Raw genomic sequence first — 24,824 nt, 5'->3', positions numbered from 1 at the left:
GACCAAAGCACGGGATGGTGGGGCGAGATGCCGATTGATAATTAACTGAGGTACCTGAATCGGTGACGTGGGTGGAGGGTAGGGGGTGACGAGAGTGAAAACGAGAGAGAGAAAGAGAGGAGGAGAGAGAGAGGTGGAGGGAGGCGGGCCGGAGAGGAGAGAGAGGTCTTGGCTCTTGTCTTGCTGAGGCTCTTTGATTCAGTGGCAGTGGCTGAGACAACCCCGTTACCGGCCACCGTTAACCGGTAAGTCCTCCTCATCCTCTCCCTCTCTTTTTCTATTTTTAATTTTCAAAAAGTCTCCATTTTGATCTTTCTTAAGAAAAAATAGAACTTAACGCCTCGTTTCAACGCAAGAAGCCGGATAAAGGAAAGTTTATGCGTAAAATAAAGGCAAATGAGGCGGAAAAAAATGCTCCACAGCGGATTTTTTTAATCCATGTGCAGTTCAGGACAAGGGATCTATTCTCACGTTAAACCAGTTTTATGTTAGAAGTGAGATCAAAATATATAAAAGGTCGAACCTTTTCACTTTTTGACGCGGACGCGCTCCAAACACCCAAATGGAAACTTGGGCGCTGTCCATGGTGCTGAAAGAGTTCGTAGGTTTCCATTCAGTCCAGTTACTGCGAATTTTTGACCCGAAATGTCTTTTCTATGATGTTTTCTCAATATTTAAGTTTCTCATGAATACTTAGCCTAACATAAAGTAGACGTTTTACCGATGTAATACTTCTGTACATGCCTTTCTTTTTTCCACAGTATAACTACGTGCTTCGATCACACTCAAGATCAACACCTCACGGTAAAGATTTCCTTTGAGGACATCGTGAATTTTTCACGTCACTGCAGCCGAAATCCAAGAGGACATTTGGCCAAAGTGAACTTTTATGAGAAAACATATGTATTCTGCATGACAGTAAAGTCAGAAGATGCTTTGTGTGTCTAATGAGCGCAAAATCTGCCACTCAAAGTCCGTCAGCTTGGCACATAAAGGAGTACCTGCGATGAAGAAACCCGCAAGAAGCTCCACGCGGTAAGAAGTGGAAGAGTGCTATCTAAGAGAGAAAGATTAGACAGAAGAGAGTGGAGGCCAAAGAACAAACACCAGCGCGTCCTCAAATGATGGGGATAAAGCACCTTCTGCTGCTTTTGATTTACTTAGACCCACTGAATGTCCTGTGCGCCGCCACCGCCAACAAAAAAGGCAAAATCCTGCCGAAGAGGATCCCAAAGTTGAAGGAGGTCAACGGCAGCACCACCGCGGTCCCGCTGGCCGCTGCCGTCCCGGGGAAGATCACCCAGGTCCAGGCTCCCACGGTGCAGCACGACACCTGCCTGGGCTACTACGACGTGAGCGGGCAGTACGACAAAGAGTTCAGCTGCAACAACACCGACCACCGCTTCTGCTGCGGCAGCTGCTTCCTGCGCTTCTGCTGCGCGGACCGGGGAAAGCGGCTGGAGCAGAAGAGCTGTACCAACTACAACACGCCGGACTGGATCAAAACCCAGCCCCCCTCACCGGCGCCAACAGGTGATACCTACGACCCGGAGCTAGACCAGACCAACACCACGGTGTACATCAGCTGCGGGGTCGTAGCGCTCATCATTGCCATTGGGATTTCTGCTAAAGTTGCCTATGATAAAGCCACAAAGCCCCCTCAGGAAATGAATGTGCATAGGTAAGATTTTTCCTTTTCATAGATGATGAAACATTTGAAAAAACAATATTTGTGCAGAGCAGACTTCACACTTAAGTAAACAGCATGCCAGCCTTAAGTTGGCAAGCAGATTTGGGGCATAAACACACCCATATATGTTGTGTTTGAAGTGTGCTCACTGCATTTCTGGCTGAACTACAGGTTGAATTATTATTCAGATTGTCCATACTCTGTTAAAAACTGTAGAAAAATGCTATCACATCACACTGCATATATCTCCTGTCTGGCACTCATCTGAACACCTTTTTCTATGTATGTGTGGACTGTAAAATTGACTGTTGTTTCCCTCCTTTGGCCCTAAAGTGAGAATCTCTCCTGGTGACTCACTTGAATTACAGCAGCCTACATAACTTATAGCCTCAATATCATGGGTTCGGACATACTCGTGACCTTTAACACGTGCCATTATTCTCCTCCCCAGAGCCTCCCTGTCAAAAAATGTCAAGATTGTATACCTTTCTTTGGTACACATCCAATTCTGTGTCAGTCCCAGGAGGGGGAGCGGGTGGTATTCTGTGTCCGTTCAACCCCAGAGGGATAGAATAAATGCCACTGAAAGCCATTATGAGTGATCATGTTCATCCTGATGGGAGTTGTCTCTTCTACAATGACTATATTTTTTTTAATGCTCAAGGCACCAGCGGTGGTCACTGAATTGTTCGATGAGCGTTAAGGCAACACAAAAACGCATCCTGTGGCCATTTCAGTCACCAGATGAACAAATTGCTATAAAGTGATGTTGGGAAGAAGGCAACATTTTTATCACCATCATCAAAAGACCAATTGGTTTTGTAATGCATATATATATATATATATATATATATATGTGTGTGTGTGTATATATGTATAACTACTGTTATCTGCACTTAGATAAACCTCCCAGGGAATCTTAGATGTACTGCATCTCATTTTGCTACAAAATCAACTCATATTTTCAATTTAAGGGCAAAATTTGGCTTTTGAAAGAGTGCTGGAGATAAGCTACGTGGTAGTGTAGAGTATGCTCTACAGTACAAATGGTTCCAGTCTCGTCAGAGTGACATGAGCTTAGTGGTGCATTTAGAAAACATTTATAAACTATACTTGGTTTTCTGGATTGTGTTAAATATTCATAATAACAAGTTGATGTGTCTTTAGGAGTGTTTGGCTGTGTTTTGATCAGATTTGACTGAATATTCCCTGAGAAGGGAAGGCAAATAACCTAATTACTGTCAGAAGATTTTTTTTCAAATTGTACCAAATTTTGATTGGTCTACAAGTATGTGACATCACCTTTTGTGACTGAGCCCCGCCCACTTCAAACAAGCACAGCAAAAAACAAGAAAAAAACATGGCATGGAGCTTAACTCAGCTTTTAAAAGGTAGATGAATCTTGTAGCTACAGCTGGAATCATTCAAAGATTACTTGATTAATAGAAAGTCTATTTAATCACTGATTGACTGTCATTCTTAAACCCCCAAAAAAACAAAAAAAAAACAAAAAACAATCGTTTAGTGGCTCTAGCTTCTCACATTTTAGGATGTGAAGCTTTTTCTTGTCTTTCATTACAATAAAATGAACATTTTGGGGGGTTTGGACTGCTAAACTGACAAAGCAAGCAATTTACAGATTTCAACTTGTGCTGTAGGAGTCTGTTATGGATAACATCTTTACATCACATAGACCAAATGCTTAATCAATAATAAAAATAGTCATTAGTTGCAGCTCCACTGATAGCACTTCTGACATTAAGTTTAGCTTAGTGTATTGTGTGGAAAAGCCTGAGGCAAGATGTGAGTGTGGTTTTTATTCCTTTTACTTATTGGGGATCGATACATTTTCAGGGTGGCTCAGGATGCATGTTTTCATCCTGGTCACTTGGGTTTTCTCCCTCAGTTCAATCACAACAAGCTGTCTCTTTGTGGTACACTAGTCTGGAATTTAACTGTCCAGGCTGTCTTGTGTGATGCATGTTGGGGTACCCTCCAACCCCACTGGAGCAGGTACTGAAATTGTATAAAAAATTATAAATGGGTTTTTAATTGGGGTTAGGTCTGACTAAAATGCACGCATGTTTTCCACCCACCTGTAACCAAAGAAATCACAGTTACTTAGTCATTGCTCTTATCCAAGAGTCACTTGAGTCACCTGCCATTAACTGGAGACCGTTCTGGACAGAGCAGAGGAGGACGTTTTGCGTTGATTTAACGATATGAAAATAACAGAGCATTGTTATGCCTCTGTCATGGAACTTTGGCACCTGCTGCTTTGAAAATGTCAAAGGAGATTACTCAGCTTTCAGAGAAATACATCAGAGACAAGTTCTTGATTATGAAAAATGTCCAAATTCAAGCTCTGACAACACAAAGGAGCTTTTTCAGTAGATCACTTATATATTAAAGTTAAGCTCCAGTGATTGTAAGTGCCTTTTCAGAAGCTGGCACAGTCAGCTTTTAATATCCATAAGGACTCATGAGACTTTATAATGTAGTGTTTCATTTGAAAAAACACAAAGAACAACAAAGTTCATGATGCAGCACTTTTTCCATATCTGCTCCGAGATGGTGGAGTTTATGTCTTCTTACTGCGCTGCTATCCTAGCCATGGGGTGTACTTTCAAGTGGATCTGCTTAATGCCACCACTTCAATGTGAGCGAGGCCATGAGAGTTTAGCGAGAGGTCGATTAAATGAGGAGGCATGGCTTGCTGGGTGCTCAATAGTGTTTTTTTCCGTCTTTTTATGATTTGTTTATTTTCACTGACCATTTGGCACATAGAGCTGTCGTAATGATGTCTGCTGGAATAGACCTCAGAGGCTGGCAGCAGACATTCATGCTGACAGGCGTGACCAAAAAGAAGTAGTGGAACATGGGATTAGCTTTATATTTGGCAAGGGTCTGCTCTTAAAAAGTGGGTGCTTCTCTAATGTAATTTAGACTCCTACCTCTGTTACTGAGGGGAGGACTGTGAGCAGAATACTGAGCTGTTGGCAGACCTTTGCTGTTTGGTCTGTGACCTTCACCGAAACACAAGAAATGCAGAGTGAGAGCTAAAGCCAGTGGTTTGAACAGGGTGTATTGATCACCTTCTGCGGGGCGAACCGAGATGCAATTTATGTGGGCTAGGTGGTGAGAATAATGCTTTGTTCTGCGATTGCAGGAATAAGAAACTGAGTTAAAAGGCATGGGTAAAAATAGCAGTGGAAAACTGAAACTTCAATACAAAAGGGACAAAAAAAAATCCCAAAGTTTGCATAAGAAGTCTACTCTGAGGATTTACTATTAGCCGATCTAAGCTTATCAAAGAAACACTGGTATCATCAAATATGTTGGACAATAAAACACAAGGGTTTGCACAGAAATGCCAAAGATATGTTCAAGGTTTTCAGTGTCATGAAATAGTTTGACCACTAGAGAACAATCGTGAATGATGACAGTTTTAGTTTTGTTGTGCTTTTGATTAGACCTATTACTCCAACAAGTACCCCAACCCATTGGACCATATAAGGCGTATGTTCAAACCTCAAAATACGACCCACAAGAGAATATCCTAAATTAGCACAACCACTAGTTGGTAACAGACTAGCTCATTCGACCATATGGGTAATGTTAAGAAATGGTCGAGGTTGCACCAAAACTTTGTAGTAAGGTTTAGGCAGCAAAACTTGTTGGTGATGGTTAGAAAAAAATCTCGTTTGGGCTTAAAATGAGTATATCTGTCAATGTAACATAATGTAATGTGATGGAACGCAACATGATGACGTACGTTACTTGAAATCACCAAAAGGACATTTGTGACATGACTTACATCAGTGCATATATTTTATTTTTACAATAACTCTGGTGTCACGCGGCACATGAACAGTTTTTTTTTTTTTGGATGAAACTCCGATGCTTATTTAACCCATCTGTCTCCCCTCCCTCCAACCCTAAGCGGACTTTTGCACTCTTAATGCTACGCCACCTGACACTAGAGGTCACCGACTAACATCCACGTAAATATGGGTTGTAATCTCTGCTGGTCGTATTATATATTTTTGTGTGAGTCCACCTCTGGCAGAATTTCTTATTTTGTCTGTGGCCCTCAGGCCAATTTTAAGTTCCCCCCAAGAATAAAAAGTGACAGTATAAAAATATACAATATTGCTATCCTGCTGTTAAAGATTAGTATTTTAAAAGTGTTATGGTCATTCCTCTTAGAGGACAGAACTTCATGTGGAAATAGCAGACTTATGTTTCTCTGTAAGTCAATTTAAATATGGCATTCCCCTAGGGTCCATTCTTGGCCCATTGTTGTTTTCACTCTACATGCACCTTATCACAAGGGTTTTATGATATATAGAGTATAAAAAAGAATGATCACTGGCCAATATATTTTTAACAGATGTTTTAAACTCTCAAATAATGCTTTTAGTATCAACCCCAAATGCATGATTTATCAGGCTCATTAGGATTCTAAACAGTCACAGCTTTTCTGACAAATAGCAGTGCAGTTTCCACAAGACTTGACAAAAGTCAAAAGTATTTTGTACTTCTGTTGTTTGTTTTCTAGATCTTTTATTATCTTTTATTAAAACATATGTTAAAAGTCTGTTCCCTTCTTGCAAACTGCTGTAGCTCCTGCAGTACACGACATAGCAGCCAACTGGGACAATGCAAAATCAGGTCGCCTCTGTCTGCGAAAAAGAAACGGCGAAAGTGTGCTCATCCTGGAAGGGAAATGCTATTAATATACTGTATATCTCCCAAAGTCACAGAGTTATGGAAAAGTGGAATGTGTGGTTGCTTTAGGTTGACATTGACACAGTTAAATTGCCCTTTCATTTCCTTTAAGAAAACGCAGAGCCGGCACTCCATCTCACAGGCTGACACTGTGCCTCCAAAAGTTGGAAATTGGTGTTGGTGAAATATTGTTTTTATTTTGTGGCTTCAAAGAACACAAACTGACTTAACTCTTAATAAATGTGCCTTGAGCTCGAGTCCAGCACACATAATAGTTCCTGTCTGTACCTTGTGTACTGTGCTATTGAAAGTCTAAGTCCCTTGTGACTCAAGGTGTAATTAGAATTTCCTCTATGCCTTCCTCCATACCTTTATGATTCAAATTGGAGCGGCTAAATAAATAAGGAGGACCTTTAGGGGTATGGCAAGGAGAATAAAGCAAGTGTTTGTTAATTGGGAAACATTTCAATTGTAACATTTGTTTTTCCATTGGTGTGATTTCTTTCCAGAGCCCTGGCAGACATTCTGAGGCAACAAGGACCAGTTCCAATATCTCAGTATGAACATGAAAACATTGCAGCGATTGATGGGTCACCCAAAGACGAGACGCCGGTCAGAACCTCGAAGAATCACTACACACCTGTCCACACCAAGGCATCAAACCATGGTATGTAACACTACTTTGCTTTTATAAAGATCAATAGCTCCAATTGTAAAATAGAGCAAGGTCTAGTATCATATGTGTAGCATTCTATTCATGCCCATTTAAAAATCCAACTTTATGTTATTACGATGGTAAGGACCCCCATCCTTAATCTGTCACATTCTTTGATTGACATCCACTGAAATAGATGGACGGGCTGTGAATCTTAAGCTCTTCCCCTCAATCTTTCTTAAGAGGAAACACATAAGGAAATATATAGCGAATTAATGCAAGGCTCTGGCTGAATTCTCATCTCCCTCACACTGCGGTCCCATAAGCCTACTCAGCATTGGCTCAAAATTGAGATGCAAAGTATCATCTTCTGCGGGAGACGCAAGCTTTTTGTCCAGAGATAATTCTGTCGTGCTACGCTGTTCCTCCTACTTTTATCCGGTCGGTCTCCAGATCCCTGCTCCAGGGATCAGCTCGTTTGCTAACTGCCCTAGTATGGTGTCCCAGATTCAACAGTGTTGTGTTTCACTCTTGTGTCACCCTGCCTCCACCCTCCTCTCCAACACCACCACCACCACCCAACATGGAGGGAATGTGTCAGAGCAGAGCTGATACAGACTGTACTCAACTGCAAGATGTGAGCAACTTCTCTCACTTTCTTGCAGCAGAATGACTTTTTAAACCCATGTGAACAAGCTGCCCAGATATTAGAAGAAGATGCTTTTGCTTTGTTTTTATTCTACCAAAGAAAAGTAGATTACTCTATACTTGGTCAGCAATCCGGTCTGAAACAATCTCTTAAATTCATGTCTGCATTATACAAAGAGTATCATTTTTATGGAAATAATGCTTTGTTCTCTACTCTCTATTGGTAAATCTAACTGCTGATGTCTGAAGACTTTAAACTTTTTCAAGTCTCAAACATAAACTAAGAAAATATTAACATTTTGGTGGTTTTATTGTATGATAAACCAAAGCAGAGGTCAGGTCAGTTGTGCCAGTATCCATTGTTTATAGAATAGTAATTCAGCCTTCAAATAACATTATTTATGGGATTGACTGACTGACTGACAAGACTGTTCAGAAAGTCACAGAATCCTGGAAGTTAAGGTTTGTTTGCAATAGAGAGCCCAAGGGATGGTGATTTTCTGCAAGCTGATGGGGAAGTTTGCATTGCCCTGGTTCCCTCATCAAAAAACCTATGGGAATTTTCCATTGGATTTTGGATAAAAGCAGAAAATAAGATCTGTGGCAAACAAATGTGTCTGATACTTACAGGTTTTGTTCAGGAAAGCATCTTCACAATTTAACACTGCATTTTTTATTTCTGAAGTCTAAATGTAATCGCCAGAAGTAAAAAGCTAAGGTTGAGCAATGAGCAAAGTACATTATGGTCTCATGGCCACCACAACAAGCTGTAAAGGAGTATGTGGCAGCATTTGGTGTGATGACTTTCTCTAATGTAATTTAGCCAATCGTTAGCAACTGCCTTTCTTAAGACACACAGCAGACTCAAAGTTTATAAGTGGGATATTTACTGACATATATTATGTTGTAGAACAAAATTTAAAAATCTCTTTAACTTGAGTTAACCACAGATCTTATTTCAGGCATCTAACTAAAATCCCATTCAAGAAAACATTGACTTCAAGACAAGGAAACCAGGAGTGCTGAAAAGCTAACTAATTTCTAGGTTTTTTGGTTCATTCCTGGGGCTCTCTAAGAAGAAGAGGGCTAGCCAGAAAGGTAAAAACCACTATGTCTGAAAATAAAGAGGTCCCACCTCTGTAGAGTGGATTATTAACTGCAAAAAATGGGCAAATGGGCAGCTGCCCTGAGGCCCCCAAACCATCAGTTCATTAATTCAGAGATGATTTAATTTTCTTCTGATTTTGTTTGATAATCTTGCATGCACCACTAAAGCACATAGTGAACTAAAATGATAGGGACCTATGATATGCAATACCTGCTGTAGTAGCTGTTGTTAAGGGTCCATCTTTTAGGCTAAAGAAGAGCTGAGGAACACACAGGGAGTGCAGAATTATTAGACAAGTTGTATTTTTGATGATTAATTTTATTATTGAACAACAACCATGTTCTTAATGAACCCAAAAGACTCATTAATATCAAAGCTGAATATTTTTGGAAGTTGGAGTGGGGCTTTTTTAGTTTTAGCTATTTTAGGAGGATATCTGTGTGTGCAGGTGACTATTACTGTGCATAATTATTAGGCAACTTAACAAAAAACAAATATATACCCATTTCAATTATTTATTTTCACCAGGGAAACCAATATAACAGCTCAACATTCACAATGATACATTTCTGACATTCAAAAACAAATCAGTGACCAATATAGCCACCTTTCTTTGCAAGGACACTCAAAAGCCTGCCATCCATGGATTCTGTTTTGATCTGTTCACGATCAACATTGCGTGCAGCAGCAACCACAGCCTCCCAGACACTGTTCAGAGAGGTGTACTGTTTTCCCTCCTTGTAAATCTCACATTTGATGAGGGACCACAGGTTCTCTATGGGGTTCAGCTCAGGTGAACAAGGAGGCCATGTCATTAGTTTTTCTTCTTTTAGACCCTTTCTTGCCAGCCACGCTGTGGAGTACTTGGATGCGTGTGATGGAGCATTGTCCTGCATGAAAATCATGTTTTTCTTGAAGGATGCTGACTTCTTCCTGTACCACTGCTTGAAGAAGGTGTCTTCCAGAAACTGGCAGTAGGACTGGGAGTTGAGCTTGACTCCATCCTCAACCCGAAAAGGCCCCACAAGCTCATCTTTGATGATACCAGCCCATACCAGTACCCCACCTCCACCTTGCTGGCGTCTGAGTCGGACTGGAGCTCTCTGCCCTTTACCGATCCAGCCACGGGCCCATCCATCTGGCCCATCAAGACTCACTCTCATTTCATCAGTCCATAAAACCTTAGAAAAATCAGTCTTGAGATGTTTCTTGGCCCAGTCTTGACGTTTCAGCTTGTGTGTCTTGTTCAGTGGTGGTCGTTTTTCAGCCTTTCTTACCTTGGCCATGTCTCTGAGTATTGCACACCTTGTGCTTTTGGGCACTCCAGTGATGTTGCAGCTCTGAAATATGGCAAAACTGGTGGCAAGTGGCATCTTGGCAGCTGCACGCTTGACTTTTCTCAGTTCATGGGCAGTTATTTTGCGCCTTGGTTTTTCCACACGCTTCTTGCGACCCTGTTGACTATTTTGAATGAAACGCTTGATTGTTCGATGATCACGCTTCAGAAGCTTGGCAATTTTAAGAGTGCTGCATCCCTCTGCAAGATATCTCACTATTTTTGACTTTTCGGAGCCTGTCAAGTCCCTCTTCTGACCCATTTTGCCAAAGGAAAGGAAGTTGCCTAATAATTATGCACACCTGATATAGGGTGTTGATGTCATTAGACCACACCCCTTCTCATTACAGAGATGCACATCACCTGATATGCTTAATTGGTAGTGGGCTTTCGAGCCTATACAGCTTGGAGTAAGACAACATGCATAAAGAGGATGATGTGGTCAAAATACTCATTTGCCTAATAATTCTGCACTCACTGTAGTCTAAATTACTTCATTTTGAACATATATATCGTGCTTAAATGTGTGTCTCACAAAATACATTGTACTAAAACATGTTACCACAATCTAATTTTTGCTAAATAACAATAAGTAGCTACTAGGATGAGAATGGGGAGGTCATTGAGAGCCCACAGTTAATCTGTTCCTCAGGGACCCCATAGATTGTCAATTTAGCACCACCTAAAGGAAAACAAGGAAGATGATGTCAGCATACTAGCCAGACTGATTGGCAGCTGATTGCTGAGCTGTGATTGTAGACAACATCTAAATAACCAATATACCAAATCATGTACAACCAGTTTTGAATTCCACCCCTTCAAATCATCCACATACAACCGTGTTTGAAATACATATTTTTTTATTCCTTTGTCCAGTGTCTGTAATGTGTCTGCTTGATTTATTCATTCATTTTTTCCCATTTTTCTGAAGTGATGTAGCAATTTTATTGGCAGCAGCAGCAAAGTGTCTGAACTTTGAGCACATCTCTGAGGATGTATGGGATATACAGAATGGAATTCTTATTCAAACTCATTACATGGCCTTTCAGATTTGAAATAGTAAATAGTACTTTTGTCCTTGTTCTAATTTCTTTGCAGTCACATTTTGTAAACTTAATATTTTGGTCATTGGCTGCCAAGAGAGAAAGCAACATTCCTCTGTGTGATTCATTAAGCCACACATTATTATTTTGTTCATAATACAAAGTGCCCATTGCCCACAGAAAATATGTCTTACTCGTCCAACCTGTGTCATAGCAGCCTGCTTTTGTTTGCTGCGTGAGTAGCAGTATGTCACATTGCAGGGGTGAATGCTTTTGAAAGTAGACGGCATCAGAGAGGAGGGTGCAGGGTGTCCAATAGGGGATGGAGGCACTCCAGGGAAGACATGACTCAGATTTTATGACAAATTCATGACGGTGGTGTGGATTTAAAATAGATGACTTTGTTCATTTTTCAGTGTAGAAATGGTCAAAGCTCATTATAGTTATAATTCAGCTTTTGGATATTATATATCTAGCTCAAGCTGTTGGACTTTATAGTGTACATACTGAAATTTTCCTGGATGAACATCCGACTGCAACAGAGTATGTGAATGTGGTGCAGGTGTGTCTCTGTGGTTTTTGTACAAATGCATCTATTATAGGGTCTGCTTGTATGAATTAAAGGTTAGACTGCAAGAATAAGGACAGTTTTGAACATTTTGTTCTAAGTCCTTTAAGTGACTATTCAAGGGTTAAAACTTGGTTTTAACGCTAAAGTTAGGATTAAGGTTAGATTAAAGAAAAAGTTAAGACTTATGACAAAAGACAGAAATGCTGAGGTTCATATCATTTGAAAACTTCTGCCATACACAAAGCTAAAGAGTTATCTATTGAGGAAAAAAAATCACTCAAATCAAATCAAATCAAATCAAATCAATATATTAACACATTAAGGAATAAATAAATAAATACAGGAATAAACAGATCTATAAATAAATACAGACTTAAGTAAATGTATGTGTAACTAAAAAAATGACAGAATATATACATGCAGAAAAAATAAATGCATAGACAAAAGAATAAATGCATTGATAAATGTTAAAATACAATTTGAAATAAATAGTCAAAAGTGGAAAATTTAACAGGATATGTTAACATCTTAATTTATTTCTATATTTGTACAACCACAATTTCTATTTCTGTATTACTCTGTATGTTAATGAGGTAACGTCTGCATGTCAGTCTTATTTTTGCATCCCTTTCAGCATTTATTTATTCTTCCATTTATTTATTCATTGATACTTAAGGCCCTTTTTATCCCCCAGTCCCCATTTTTAAATGATTAAAGGGACTTAACAATATGCAGATAACATCTGTATTTATAAAAGTTAGTATTTTGTAAAAGCAGAAAATAAGGAAAGCACAGTTGAGACCTGTGTTGTTTATTATAAATGCTTTCTTTTTATACTTTTTTGTAGCACATGTTTTTTTATTTTATTTTAATTTTTTATTTCAGCTACATAAATGATAGACAACTGGCCACTTAAAAAATCTTAGTATGACGTTTTGTAATTGAAGACACCATGGTTAAATCAAGGTGACACGCTTTCAGTATTTGCTCTGCCCTTGAGGTGTTCATAAATAGACAATTTAGGTAAATAAAACGCTTTGCATGAAAAACACATTTTCAATCAATAAACATCTCTAAATCCCTCTTGTGAAGGGTGCAGTTCACCTCACTGGAAGCAGTGGGCATGTTTTCTTTACAAGTTCTTTTTTCAGGGTTCGTACTGAGGTGAAGGATAAATAGTTGGGAAAAAATGTTCTATGAATCACATCTATTTTATAAGATGGCCCTTATAAAGGAAACCAGCAGCTGCAGCGATTCTCTGGTCTGAAACGATTTCCTGGGTCAGAGCGACGGATCAGAGTTAACGAGAATAAGGATAAATCTGAACAGATTTTTGATGTAGCAGCATAAAGGAGTTTAAAATATATCAGTGCTGTCAGTAGCCACGCTCACTTGATGGTGTCAAATGCATGTAGCTCATTCTCTCTTTGCAGTCCTTTTCATCACTCATTTTTATATGCTTTGTAAGTGATAAAATAATAATTACAATTAAGCCAAAGAGAGCAATTTTATAGCATTTCTACGGAAAAGGAAAGCATTAGCCCAAGGGGAAAAAACAATAAAAAGAGGCTGATGGCATGCAGCAATGGTGGATTTCTGGATCTGAACCCAAAGCATCAGCAATATACAATGCGAACCATTCCCACTCGATGTTCCAGAAGAGAGATTATACCTAGATGAGATGCTGATGAAGTGTGTCTTGGGGTATGGATAGTACTTCTCCAGAACTGTCCTTGAGTGGACATTATCACTTCAATTTCCCAGAGTTCTGTTCTCTCATTTTTGTGCTCTAAAGTTTCTATGGTGCTGTGAAAATAGGCGACAAATGCCTTCCACACTTTGCAGACAGAGAAGGGAATAGTCTCTGTAGGACACTCACGGCAGCTGGGTTCATTTTGAGTTCCAAAACCCTGCAGAAGTTGAGAATGAAATGACAGCACACCAACTTTTATATTTTCAAAGAATGATGTCATGTTGCATATGACAGTGAGCCTGGATGTCTCGGTCTGCCTGTACAGTCACGATTATAGACTGTGCTTGTCTTGATTTACCTGAAACCAGTTATAACCATTTACACTCTGCAAATCATCTAACTCAGCAATAAAGGGAAGATGCATTTTGTTACCCAGGATGTCAGACTGTTGTTCAAAGATTTCCCTTTACTGGGTCTAAGTGGCCCCAGCCATGAAAAACAGGCCCAACCAAAAGAACAAAAAAGTATGTTGAAAGCAACGTGTCCACACACAACAGTTAATATGACACCTAACCAACAAGCTCCCCACAAACAACATTTAGTATTTAATATAAAGTTATGTAGCTTGGGTTTAGACAAGTCCAATTAAATTGGTTAGGTTTATGAAAAGAAACATGGTGACTATTCACCTTAACTTGAAGTTTACTCAGTTTCACATGACCATGAACAACAGTTTCCTGGGGGAAAGTCCTGTGTTGTTGGACCCATTCACCAATCCAAGCCTTCTCCTCCTATGAATGTTAGGGCTTAATACTACTTCCTTCTCTAATCCAAGTCCCCAGGAACAGCACTGAGCTTTGAAAACAATTTTATATAGTGGCCAAAAGTGCAATTACACCATCTGCATCCATCGTGTAGTGCTATAGGGGCCAAAAATACTTTTTCCGCATTGACTTATACTGTCTTTTAACTGGCACACGTAAGCACGAGCACGAGCACATTTCCCCCATTTTAGCCTCACTTCACTGGTTGCCCATACATTTTAGGATCAGCTTTAAAATTCTTTTATTTACTTTTAAATCCCTAAATGGTCTCACTCCCCCCTACCTCTCCGAACTGCTGCAGCCTTACACACCCCTCCGCTCTCTCAGGTCAGCTGATTAGCTGCTCCTGAGTGTACCTAAAACTAAGCGTAAGCTCAGAGGTGACCGTGCTTTTGCTGTAGCAGCTCCTAAACTATGGAATGATCTGCCTCTACACATCAGACAGGCCTCCTCTCTGTCTGTTTTTAAATCCCATCTTAAAACACATCTCTTCTCCCTGGCTTTTTAACATCATGTGAGATGTTGAATGTATTGTTATTTTTATTTTATTGCTCATTTTATTTATTTATATGTATGTATATATATGTGTATATATATATATATATATATATATATATTATGTATATATGTATGTATATGTATATGTATGTGTATGTATGTGCACGTGTGTATATATATATTTGTTCTTGTTTTATGTCTTTTAATCTGTCTTGTATTTTACTTCTGTACAGCACTTTGGTCCACTGTGGTTGTTTTAAAGTGCTTTATAAATAAAGTTGGTATAGTATGGTATGGTAAAAGAGACGTCTGTAAATCATTAGATATGTTTTTTTAAGTGCCACAACCCCTGTAACATGACTCTTTTCACTATGGGGATTTGATCCATTTGGCTCGATATCATTTCCAAAGTCTAGAATAGCTGCACGATTAAAATCTTTTTTCCCCACTGAAGTTAGCAGACTGCTAAACCTGAATAAAAATTGCTATATGGGCCCCACAATGCAAAAGTTGCAGAGAAAGGGATTTTTTTGGCTTCATCTGCTACTGAGCAACTTTCTTAGGAGTGAACGGGGGCCAGCCACCAATGCTGTATCTAGGTCTCTTAATAAATTCATGCTTCAATCCCGTCATCACATTGGTGATGTGTTCATAGCTATCCTGATTACATGGGTTACAAAATAGTGGCTAATCAATATGTGGGTTACATAGTAAGTGTGGTGCATTACTTTTTTTAGGTATACATATATACCTATGAACAGTGCATGAGAACAGCCTGGTTAAGAGGGATGTATTTTTCCATAATGCCATCTGTGGAAGAAGACTGAAATGTGGCTAAAAGCTTTCAAAAAAGTACAATTAGTAGACCTTAACAGTTGTTCAAGATAAACCCTGTTTTTAATACATGACCCCCTTTGACATTAACTCCTACCCTGTATGAATGGAGTGCAGAGCACTTGGGTCACTAATTTAATGACTGTTTACATTTTCCTAAAGGCCAATTCAAATATTACTTTGTAAATTTTACTTTAATCAGGAAATTTGAGTTTTTATCTCTGAAATAAAATAGTTCCTCCTACATGAATACAGTGATGAAAAACTTCAATATTGTGGTTATTTCCTAAAAGAACAGACATATCTTTCTCATTATGTAGTGAAGATAAGGCAATTTTGAGGAACATTTCCAGAGATAATAAGGGACTATAGGTTTGTATTACCACATGGGAGCAATTTATATCACAGTCAGTGTCTCCACTACCTGCTTTAGCTCCATGGTGCTGTCCTTGGAGCATGTGGAGGTTATGAATCATCAGCATTTCACCGTGGGGGACATTACACAGATATACGCTACTGTATCATCTACATGGACAAAACACTGTGTTTGTAAAAACACTAAATGCAGGGAAAGATAGAGCATCAGTAATCAGTTTAAAGTCATCCTCTGGGTTTGATAAAAAGAAACAAATGTCTCAGGCTTGAGTGTCAAACTTTGGTGCATGCAGGATCCTTGGAGAAAGAGGCATTTAACTGTTTGGCAGTTAATGTGGAAAAAGGGAAGAGAGAGGGTTGATAAAAACAACTTTTTTTGTTCTTTTTGCTGTGTTCGTCAACACGGCATTCTTCTGTTTCTTCCTAAGACTTGTATGTGATCGACAGGACAATCGAAAGCTGTCAGGGTGTTAGCAGGCACCTTGTTTTGCTCCTTTGTGTTCAGGCCGCACTCTCATTTACAGCACTGGTTCGGAGCAGAGTTAACACTGATGTGGTACAAATTGCATTACAGAGTGGTCTTTTAACACAGGGGAAATCCAAAAGGGTGGATACCAGGGGTGTGCTGGCATCCTCAAAGATGGGAATTTTAAATCCTTTCTAAAATCAAGTGTGTCCAACCCCAATCACCTTCCCTCTGAGGAGCCAAAAGCACCACAATTGTATCTTAGATTAAATGTAATATTTCACTTAAGGTTTGATAAATGGGTGATAGAAAAGTTGTGAAACCTGCAGAGTGCATCTATGGCATCCTTAAGCAATACATATTGATGAGCGGATGATCCCACCTGAGAGTCATCTGTGCCATTTTAGCCGTGTTTAGTATTCTTGTCATCTGTGGCTACTCCTTTATTAAATGGCAGATATGACTGGGGGAATGAATACAGATCCTCCTTTGTGTTAAGGCCCAGTCACATCAGCATTTAAACTGATTGTATTTTGCAGTGAATTTGGATGGAGCTGCCACAATCAGTGGGTTTACTAGTGGGGGCAAAGGAAATACATGCTTGCTTTGAATTCAACTTTGTGCTGTTGACCATTAGCAAACTGTCTTCTTGACAGTGTTGACCTTTGAGGCAACGGAAAGCTAGATACTCTTAAATGGCACACGCTATTGTAGTTTATGGAGTTGTGTAGCTGCTTGCTCCTAGAGTGATTCCTCCCATTCCGTGTCACTATCTAAGTTTTGACTGCATTTTTGAGAAATCGTGTTTTGTCCATCATTTTGATATGAAGGATGGGTCAAATACGACTTTGCCTGACCAACTTTGGCCATGGAGAGGGAATGTGAATAAGTTGCATTAGCAAATGAAATTATCGTAATTGAATTTGTGAAAAACATGGCATCACAATTGCTGAATTCATACAAAATTGACCTAGAATCTAAAAGCAAATAATTTGAGCTACAGATTGTACTGTCAGTTCATTTCAGCACCAAGGTCATCACCTTTGACCCGCCATTAGCAGCTTATGCCACAGAATTTTACTATGTGACAGAATGTGTCTGTCTGAAATGCACCTTGAATGTCATAGTTAACCTCAAGGAATAAACAGCCAAGTACTGAGAAGATAAAAAGAATCAATGTCAATCATAAGGCAAAAGTGTTACTTTGTTCCTACTATGTTTACGGTATCCAAGCTGTTGGCTTGCCAGTGATAGAAACCCAATAACTGGTGCAATCCCAATGTTGTCAGTCCAAATTCCAATGCCCCATTAGTCTGAAAAATGTCCCATTGGACCAAAAGCCCATTTCTCCAAAAATACCCCCCGTGCTACTAGTTTCAGTTTCCCAGCAGCATTCAAGCCACCGATCTCGGGTGTTTCTTTACCAGCTTTTTGCAGCTTTTCGTAGCCGCATTCTAGGTACCAATCCTGGGTGTTTTTAACCAAGCTGTCCCTGCTTTTTCAGTAGATTTTGTGCCACCAAACGTCTGTGGCGGTTTTAGGGCAAAACATGATCTTTTTCTAACTATAAACAAGTGTTTTTTTACACCTAAACATAACCTTGTACATTCACCACAGCATTGTTAAGAAATATAAAGTTACAATGGATCCACTACAAAATAATGTACAAATATAAGCTGTAAATGTATCTTGGGTTTAAAGAAATGTACAATTTAAACATTATTTATGGCAATTGGTTTGTCTAACTGCAAGGAGTGTGTACTTTTGGAGAAACGGGACACAGGAGCAAAGAATGTTTTCTGGATGACGGTGCTGTTGAAGAAATGGGCTTTTTGTCAGATTGGACATTTTCAGACTAATTTGTCAGATTGGACATTATCAGACATTTTCAGACAGTCCACCAATTACTAGCTCTGCTAGTAGTGTGCGTTACCAAGCCTCTAGCATCACCTATTTCACAACACACCAATGAAATTCACTCCACGACTTTCTGGTGTGACTACACATTTATGCAAAGAGAACGACAAGCCCTACTGCCCTCAGATATTTTGCTGTAATATTATTTTCCCACAATTTCTTGTCTCACTAGGGCACTATGGCAAGGAAAACCTGCGCAGCGGAGGCCAAGACATGCACAACTTCATCTCCTCTGGGTTTGTGACACTCGGACGTGGCCACTTGAAAGGTAATGTCCATCCTCGTTATGTGTTTTCCGCTTCACAGTCTCCTGAAAAACAAGCTCAGAATAATAATCATTGCACTGACAAAGCTACTGTGTCATGCTGTCGTCGTCTTGCTGCCAAACAAGTGTGCACAGGACTGTGCAGTAAAAAAACAAATAATGTGCTTGTGCTTGTTTTCAGCTCAGTGGAAGTTGGACAGTACAACACGTAATGGCTTGAAGTGACATCTTGCAAAGTCCACACACACATTCATTAACTGTGATTAAATCCACACTTCCAATGACAAAGTAACACTTCTGCCAGTGTGAGTGCAGCACGGCACAGTAGTAGATTCCCCTGCCATTGTCCTCCTTTGGAGTTTTAATGAATCCGAAGCAGTGTTGGAGTGAGAATGAGCCGTAAACAAGTGGCCCATTGTCGTGTTTTTACAGCGCAGCACTCCATAGACGAATCGGGGCAGATGTCCTGGCAGGGCGATCTGGACATCCCCATCGCGTACGGTATGTTTTCCAAATGTTCCGCTTTCTGTCGGAGTAAAAGCCACACACCTGCTTTCTGCTCGCACCTGATAAGAAAAGTCATTCACACACACACATTTACACACACAGAACAGTCGAGTGCCCTTGGCCGATAATCACAGCTCAGTCATTGGGTGCAGAGTGCTAGAGTCGTGATATTTTATTTATTTTGTTCTGTTGGTGGTTTTGTGAGCCAAACGAGTTCCACTGGTGGTTGTTTAGCGAGAGCTTTGAATGAATGCAATGGCCATACAATTTATTTTGGGGACTTTAATTGACAGGTGAGGGTGTCAGACATTGATACAGCAACTGTCATTAACAGTGTGAGTCTTGACAACTGATAAAACACATTTTGGTGTCTGCAAGGTAAGTGAAAGTTTGATTTAGTGTCTGTATGATTGAGTTTTATGTATTCATATTATGTGTTTTCTGTGATATCTTTATTCACAGAGTTTGGTTGATTTTATCTTCATGATATTTGAGCATACAGTTTTTGTTCAGCCATGTGTGACAGTGCTCATTCTTCTGTTTGTTGTTTAGGCTTTAACTTGAGTAAGAAAGCAATCAGGATCCAGATTTAACACATATTCATCACCCAAAAGCACTCCATGGACTGAAAAAGCCATAGATGTGTCTGAGTGACATGCCCTGGATCTCCCTTTTTTGTAAATTAATCTATGCAGTTTTTGTAGCTTCGCTTTCAGATCAGGTTCATTATTTTGGACCCATGAAGACTTCTAGTTTATTGCACACAAGTTACTTTACTGTTGCTGCTGGAAGTGACAAATATCCAGAGAACTTCATGCTGAAAGCTGTGTCTCCTTAAGAGGTCTATTTTATTGAACCAATGATTGTAACCTGACAGCTTTATTTTGGAGTCTTTGTGATATAGAGCGACAATTTCTGTGAGTAGAAATTTTGCAGCGGAAATGGGTTTGCTAGATCATAAAATATGTCTGCTGTTTCTGAAAAGGACTTCTAAGCCTTTTTTTTTTCAACTTTCTCAATGTTCTTTCAACTATCAGCAATCTCCACCAGCATGCATAACCTGACGTGGTGAACACGAGCAGTTCAAAGTGACCACACACAGTTCTTGTGGTTTTCACCCCTACATACTCTAACATTTACATGTATTTCTGCTTTGTTGCCACATTGCAACAACACACAAATGCTGCCTGTATCTACCCCAAAACAGGTTAGAAGGGCTCTTGGTTAAAAATCAGGTTATTTATAGATAATGATTCATTTGCTTGGGACTCGTATTATTTCTCGACCTCTGGTAATTTGTACTAATTGTGGAGGTTACGTGTCATTTTAAGTTTATGTCACAGAAATCTACCATGTCAATAACTTGTCAAGTGAAAATTTCTTTGAATATGACCCACCATGTTGGGCCAAACACAGACTCGTGATAATAGCTGTGTGTGAATCGGCACGAGCCATGTTAAATGTTATCACGACCTGGCTCTTCAGCTGGACAAAAAAAATCAGGAGAAACACATAAAGACTAACAAATAAAGTAATCCATTAACCAAAGAAAATGGATTAAAACAAGTTAACAGGTCACACAAGTAAGTATGAAAATTCTGTAGCGTGAGTATTGTATGGAGTGGATGCTTTAAGGGTGTAAATGTATTTATTTTTTTTTAAAAAAGGAAGCAAAGACACAAAGCAGAGAGGTGCTGAGGATACCTTCCAGCATGGACGGACTGCTGGTTTGTCTTATGTGTGCTGGGAGCTCAGTGGGCCCAGGTGTGTCTCATGCCACTGATTGCACTCAATCAAGTCTGCTGCTCTGGAATGAGAAAACTCAGCACAAGCAGAGGAACCCAGCAGAGGGGCCATCACATCACTCAGTTAAATAGGAATTAGAAGTGTTTATCAGCATTATAAATATTGGTTAGATTGGGGCTTCTGCCAAACTGACTACTGTTTTTAGAATGTCTCAATCAGCTTTTAAAAGTTGTTCACAAAACTTTAATTTTCTTACATTTCAGTGGTTAACAACAGTGTTATTGTTAGTTGGTCTTAAATAGTCATATGCAGCAGTTTGCAGCCTGGAAACTGTCTGATCAAAATGTCATGCCATGCAGGCGAGGCATCTATGTTGCAGCATAAATAATAACACAGATGTTTAATACTCGATAATGGCTTTCTGGACATACCTTCTTACATACCTTCTATAACATCTATAAATGGCAGTTTAATAGAGTGATAATGTTCAAACCTGGTGATCAGCATCTCAGTTATTTATGCTCTGTCGTTTGCAAGGTTTTTTGTTTTGCTATGCTATGTTAAGCCTTGACTTCCAGGTGATAATGTCAGTAAATTTAAATAAAAAGACAAGGGGAGGTCCTCTCTAAATCATATGAAGCCCCCCTGCTGATTCTAGTCCTGTCACTTATTTTAACTAGTCCTGTTGTTCATTTAAAGGGCAATAAAAATGTAGCATGTAATTGTAAACAAGACTCAATATTTGTCAAGAAGTAATGTTCTTAAGTGGCCCTAGAAGACTTTCCATGAGGCAAATCTGAGGACACCTATCTTCCTAAAAATACCCGCTATGCTGCCAGTGATGAATTGACTGATATTCATTGTTGGTGACATATTATAATGACTCAACCCCGAAGCCAAATGACTACCACATACTGAAAAAAGCCTAACTGAAACGTCTGTGTATATTCAACTGAGATGAAAATTGAAACTGAAAAGAAAAAATAAAGAAAATTAGAAACACTTCTTGTACTTACCCGATTAATGCCAAAAACTGAACAAACTAAATTTGGGCAGCAAAGAAACCAGCTGGTGAAAAATGAAAGTATGTTAAGGGAGCAGGTTTGTCTTATCTTTATTATTTCAATTATCAAAGGAGATAATATGTTTGGACTAAACACTAATCTAAAACTAATCTTTCTAAGGACCACATTGGTGTTTAAACAGCTTTAACTGAAGACAAATATTTTAAAAAAGGGCGTCTGAGGCAGCGACCCTTGCCTGACTGTGCCCGTCACCCTCTTGCTGCACCTATTAGGTGACACGCTTTAGCGGCCTGATGGCGGTAGCTGTCACTTCAAAGCGGAGGTCCTGTCAGCCTCCGTTGTACATGTCGTAGTTTAACAGCTGGCTGTCAGCAGGCTCTCTGCCCCCCCCCCCCCAAACACACCCAAACACACACACACACACACACACACACAAATTCATACCTCCTGTTAGGGGGAAGCAGACTGACAGATGTGCACCATGTCACCGCTGACTGCATCCTGCCCCCACTCCGACGCTGCCGTACAGATGCCTCATATTCCATTTCTCCGATAGATAACATCCATAGCAAACAAATCTGCACAGGTCATCTGACTCACCTGCCCCCCGAGTTCATCATTCTGCTTTTATGTGGAGAGGTGGAAAATGGCTAACTGCTATACCATACTTGAGTAAATGTACTTTTGCAAATCCATTATGTCCAAGCTTTCCTCTTGTCTTAAGTACCATTTTGAGGTACTTTGTTTGAGTATTTTGATTTTAAGGGAAATCTTGTACTTTGTACACAGTTAATACCATTTTTACTTATTTATTTACTTCTGTCTTTCTCTTTTCCATCTTTACTTATTTTACTTTTGTTCTTTTATCGGTTCCTTTTTCTTTATAGTTGTACTTTTCACTATCTGATGGCTGACAACTTTCATCTTATGCCTGTCCCTTTTTCTTGACATTCTATCATTTTTGCCTTATTCCTTCATTTCCTTCCCTTCTTTGCCCACTCCCCTCTTTTTTTCCTTTGTTCGTTGACTTCTCTTCCTTCTTTCTCTTTTTATGATTCATCTTTTCTTCCTTTCCCCCCCTCTCTCACCACCTCTCTCAAGAGGATTACTTCTGTCTTTTTAACCCCCCCATTTCTTTTTTGCATACCTTTCTTATTTTATCTATGCATTCTTGCCTCTTTTTTTTGTTCCTTTATTTACTCCTTTCTTTCTTCCTTCCTTCCATCTCCCATCTCCTGTTCTGTTCATCATTTATACCTTCAGTCCCTCATGTTTTTCCTTATTGTCTTTCTTAGCCTTTATTCGACTATGCATTCTTATATTGTTTGTTCCTTCCTTCATTCGTACATTTCCTTCCTTCCCTCTCCCCTTTTGTTTATTCTGTATCCTTTCTGTCCTTCATACCTCCTTTTCTTGTTTGTCTATACATTATTATGTCTTTTCTTTGTTCTTTCCTTTGTTCATTCCTTCCTTCCATCTTCATTCTTTCTTTCCCTTCCTTTTCTTTTTTAACTGCTCAGGAACATACAAAACATCCCGAAAAACGAAAGATACAAGTGTTTTTCACCCAACAGCAGAACCAGACCACACTCTTAATCATCAACACTTTTATTTAGGCCTGGAGAACCTTATACTGCCTATATTTGTTAATTAAATATTTGAATTCATGACTTGAATTTGTAAAACAGTATTTTCAAATTGTTGTACATGTGCTTACATTAAAAGCTTTGAGTGGCAGCCTGCTCTAGCTGCGCTTATTTGCATTTCAAATGCTGGACGCCTCAGACAAACAAAACATTTACAATAATTCCTCCAAAATCCACTGGTTTTAAGAGAAAGCACGTCTGAACATCAGTGGCTATGACCTCTCATTCAACCACGGGTGTAGCATGTCATTGTTTGCGTGGGAGTGCCATAGTGAAAGGAACAGTACAAACAGTACAGAATCGAAGGTACGTCAGAGCCAACAAGCTGCTAAACAAAGCTCCAAGTAATGTTGTCATTAATATTCATGCACCCGTGATATAACACGGCACTATGAGCTTTGTGTGCATTGACGTAGGCACACAAGCACCACTGGTCTACCTGCTCGAGTGTTGGCGTGTGTGAGGCCACTGCCAAGGCTATGACGGATGGATTTATGTCTGATATCAGTGAGTGTTGGGGAAGAATGGTGTGTTCACTGGCCCTGTCTGTCTGTCTCTATTCACTGTGATGGATTGTCTGCACTGATGCAGCCATTTAACAGCTCTGGACCGCAGCGAGTTTATTCTGATGGAAGACAAGTGGCTGTCTAACAGTAGATGTTCAAACATAGCGAAATTCCTCAACCTGAATGACAGACTTTGCATTGATCTAAAGTTGGTAAGATGCTTTATGCCTGAGATTCATTTCTACCCTCTGATCTGGCAAAAAAAGGAAAAATTCTTTTCGACACAAGACCCTGCAAGCTCTATATCTTTTTTTCCTGGAGGTTTACTGGCAATGAAAAAGCAGTCAGGGAATTTGCTGTCGAGTTGCCAATTTGATACACCAAATTCAACCTGACATGTTTGCCAATCAACAAATTTCCAAGTTAAAATCATCCTTTACTACAATAGTAGTATACCCATATACTGTCTCATGGTAAATGCATTCAAATGGCTCAGATCAAGCAGATGGGCAGGTACATTTGCAATTCCAAGGATGGCAAAGGAATGACCTCCTTTACTCTCCCTATAGTACTTTGGCAAGAGGAGTGGGATTGTTAGTGTAGTTGTTTTGTTAAGTAGCAATGATGTGTGGAAGATGAAGAAACCTCCGCGGACACCGACTCGGTTGCATAATAATCAATTTATTGCAGCAAAGTTCAGCATCCACCAGGCCCCATGGTCTGCCTGGGAGAGGATTCAG

At 39.6% G+C, this 24,824-nt stretch overlaps 1 protein-coding gene across 1 annotated transcript in view; it reads left to right on the top strand.

Moving 5' to 3' along the window:
- The first annotated feature begins 1,121 nt into the window (after positions 1 to 1,121).
- Positions 1,122 to 24,824, top strand: part of LOC121957030 (protein shisa-6) — an 89,714-nt gene continuing 66,011 nt past the window's right edge. The window contains exons 1-4 of the mRNA XM_042505523.1: positions 1,122 to 1,681; positions 6,931 to 7,088; positions 18,562 to 18,657; positions 19,087 to 19,155. Of these exons, the coding sequence (XP_042361457.1) occupies positions 1,122 to 1,681; positions 6,931 to 7,088; positions 18,562 to 18,657; positions 19,087 to 19,155 (883 nt within the window). The remainder of the gene's footprint in view (positions 1,682 to 6,930; positions 7,089 to 18,561; positions 18,658 to 19,086; positions 19,156 to 24,824) is intronic.

This window comes from Plectropomus leopardus, chromosome 17 (assembly GCF_008729295.1).
Source record: "Plectropomus leopardus isolate mb chromosome 17, YSFRI_Pleo_2.0, whole genome shotgun sequence".
Taxonomy (NCBI): Eukaryota; Metazoa; Chordata; class Actinopteri; order Perciformes; family Serranidae; genus Plectropomus; species Plectropomus leopardus.
This window is presented reverse-complemented; position numbering and strand designations above follow the sequence as displayed.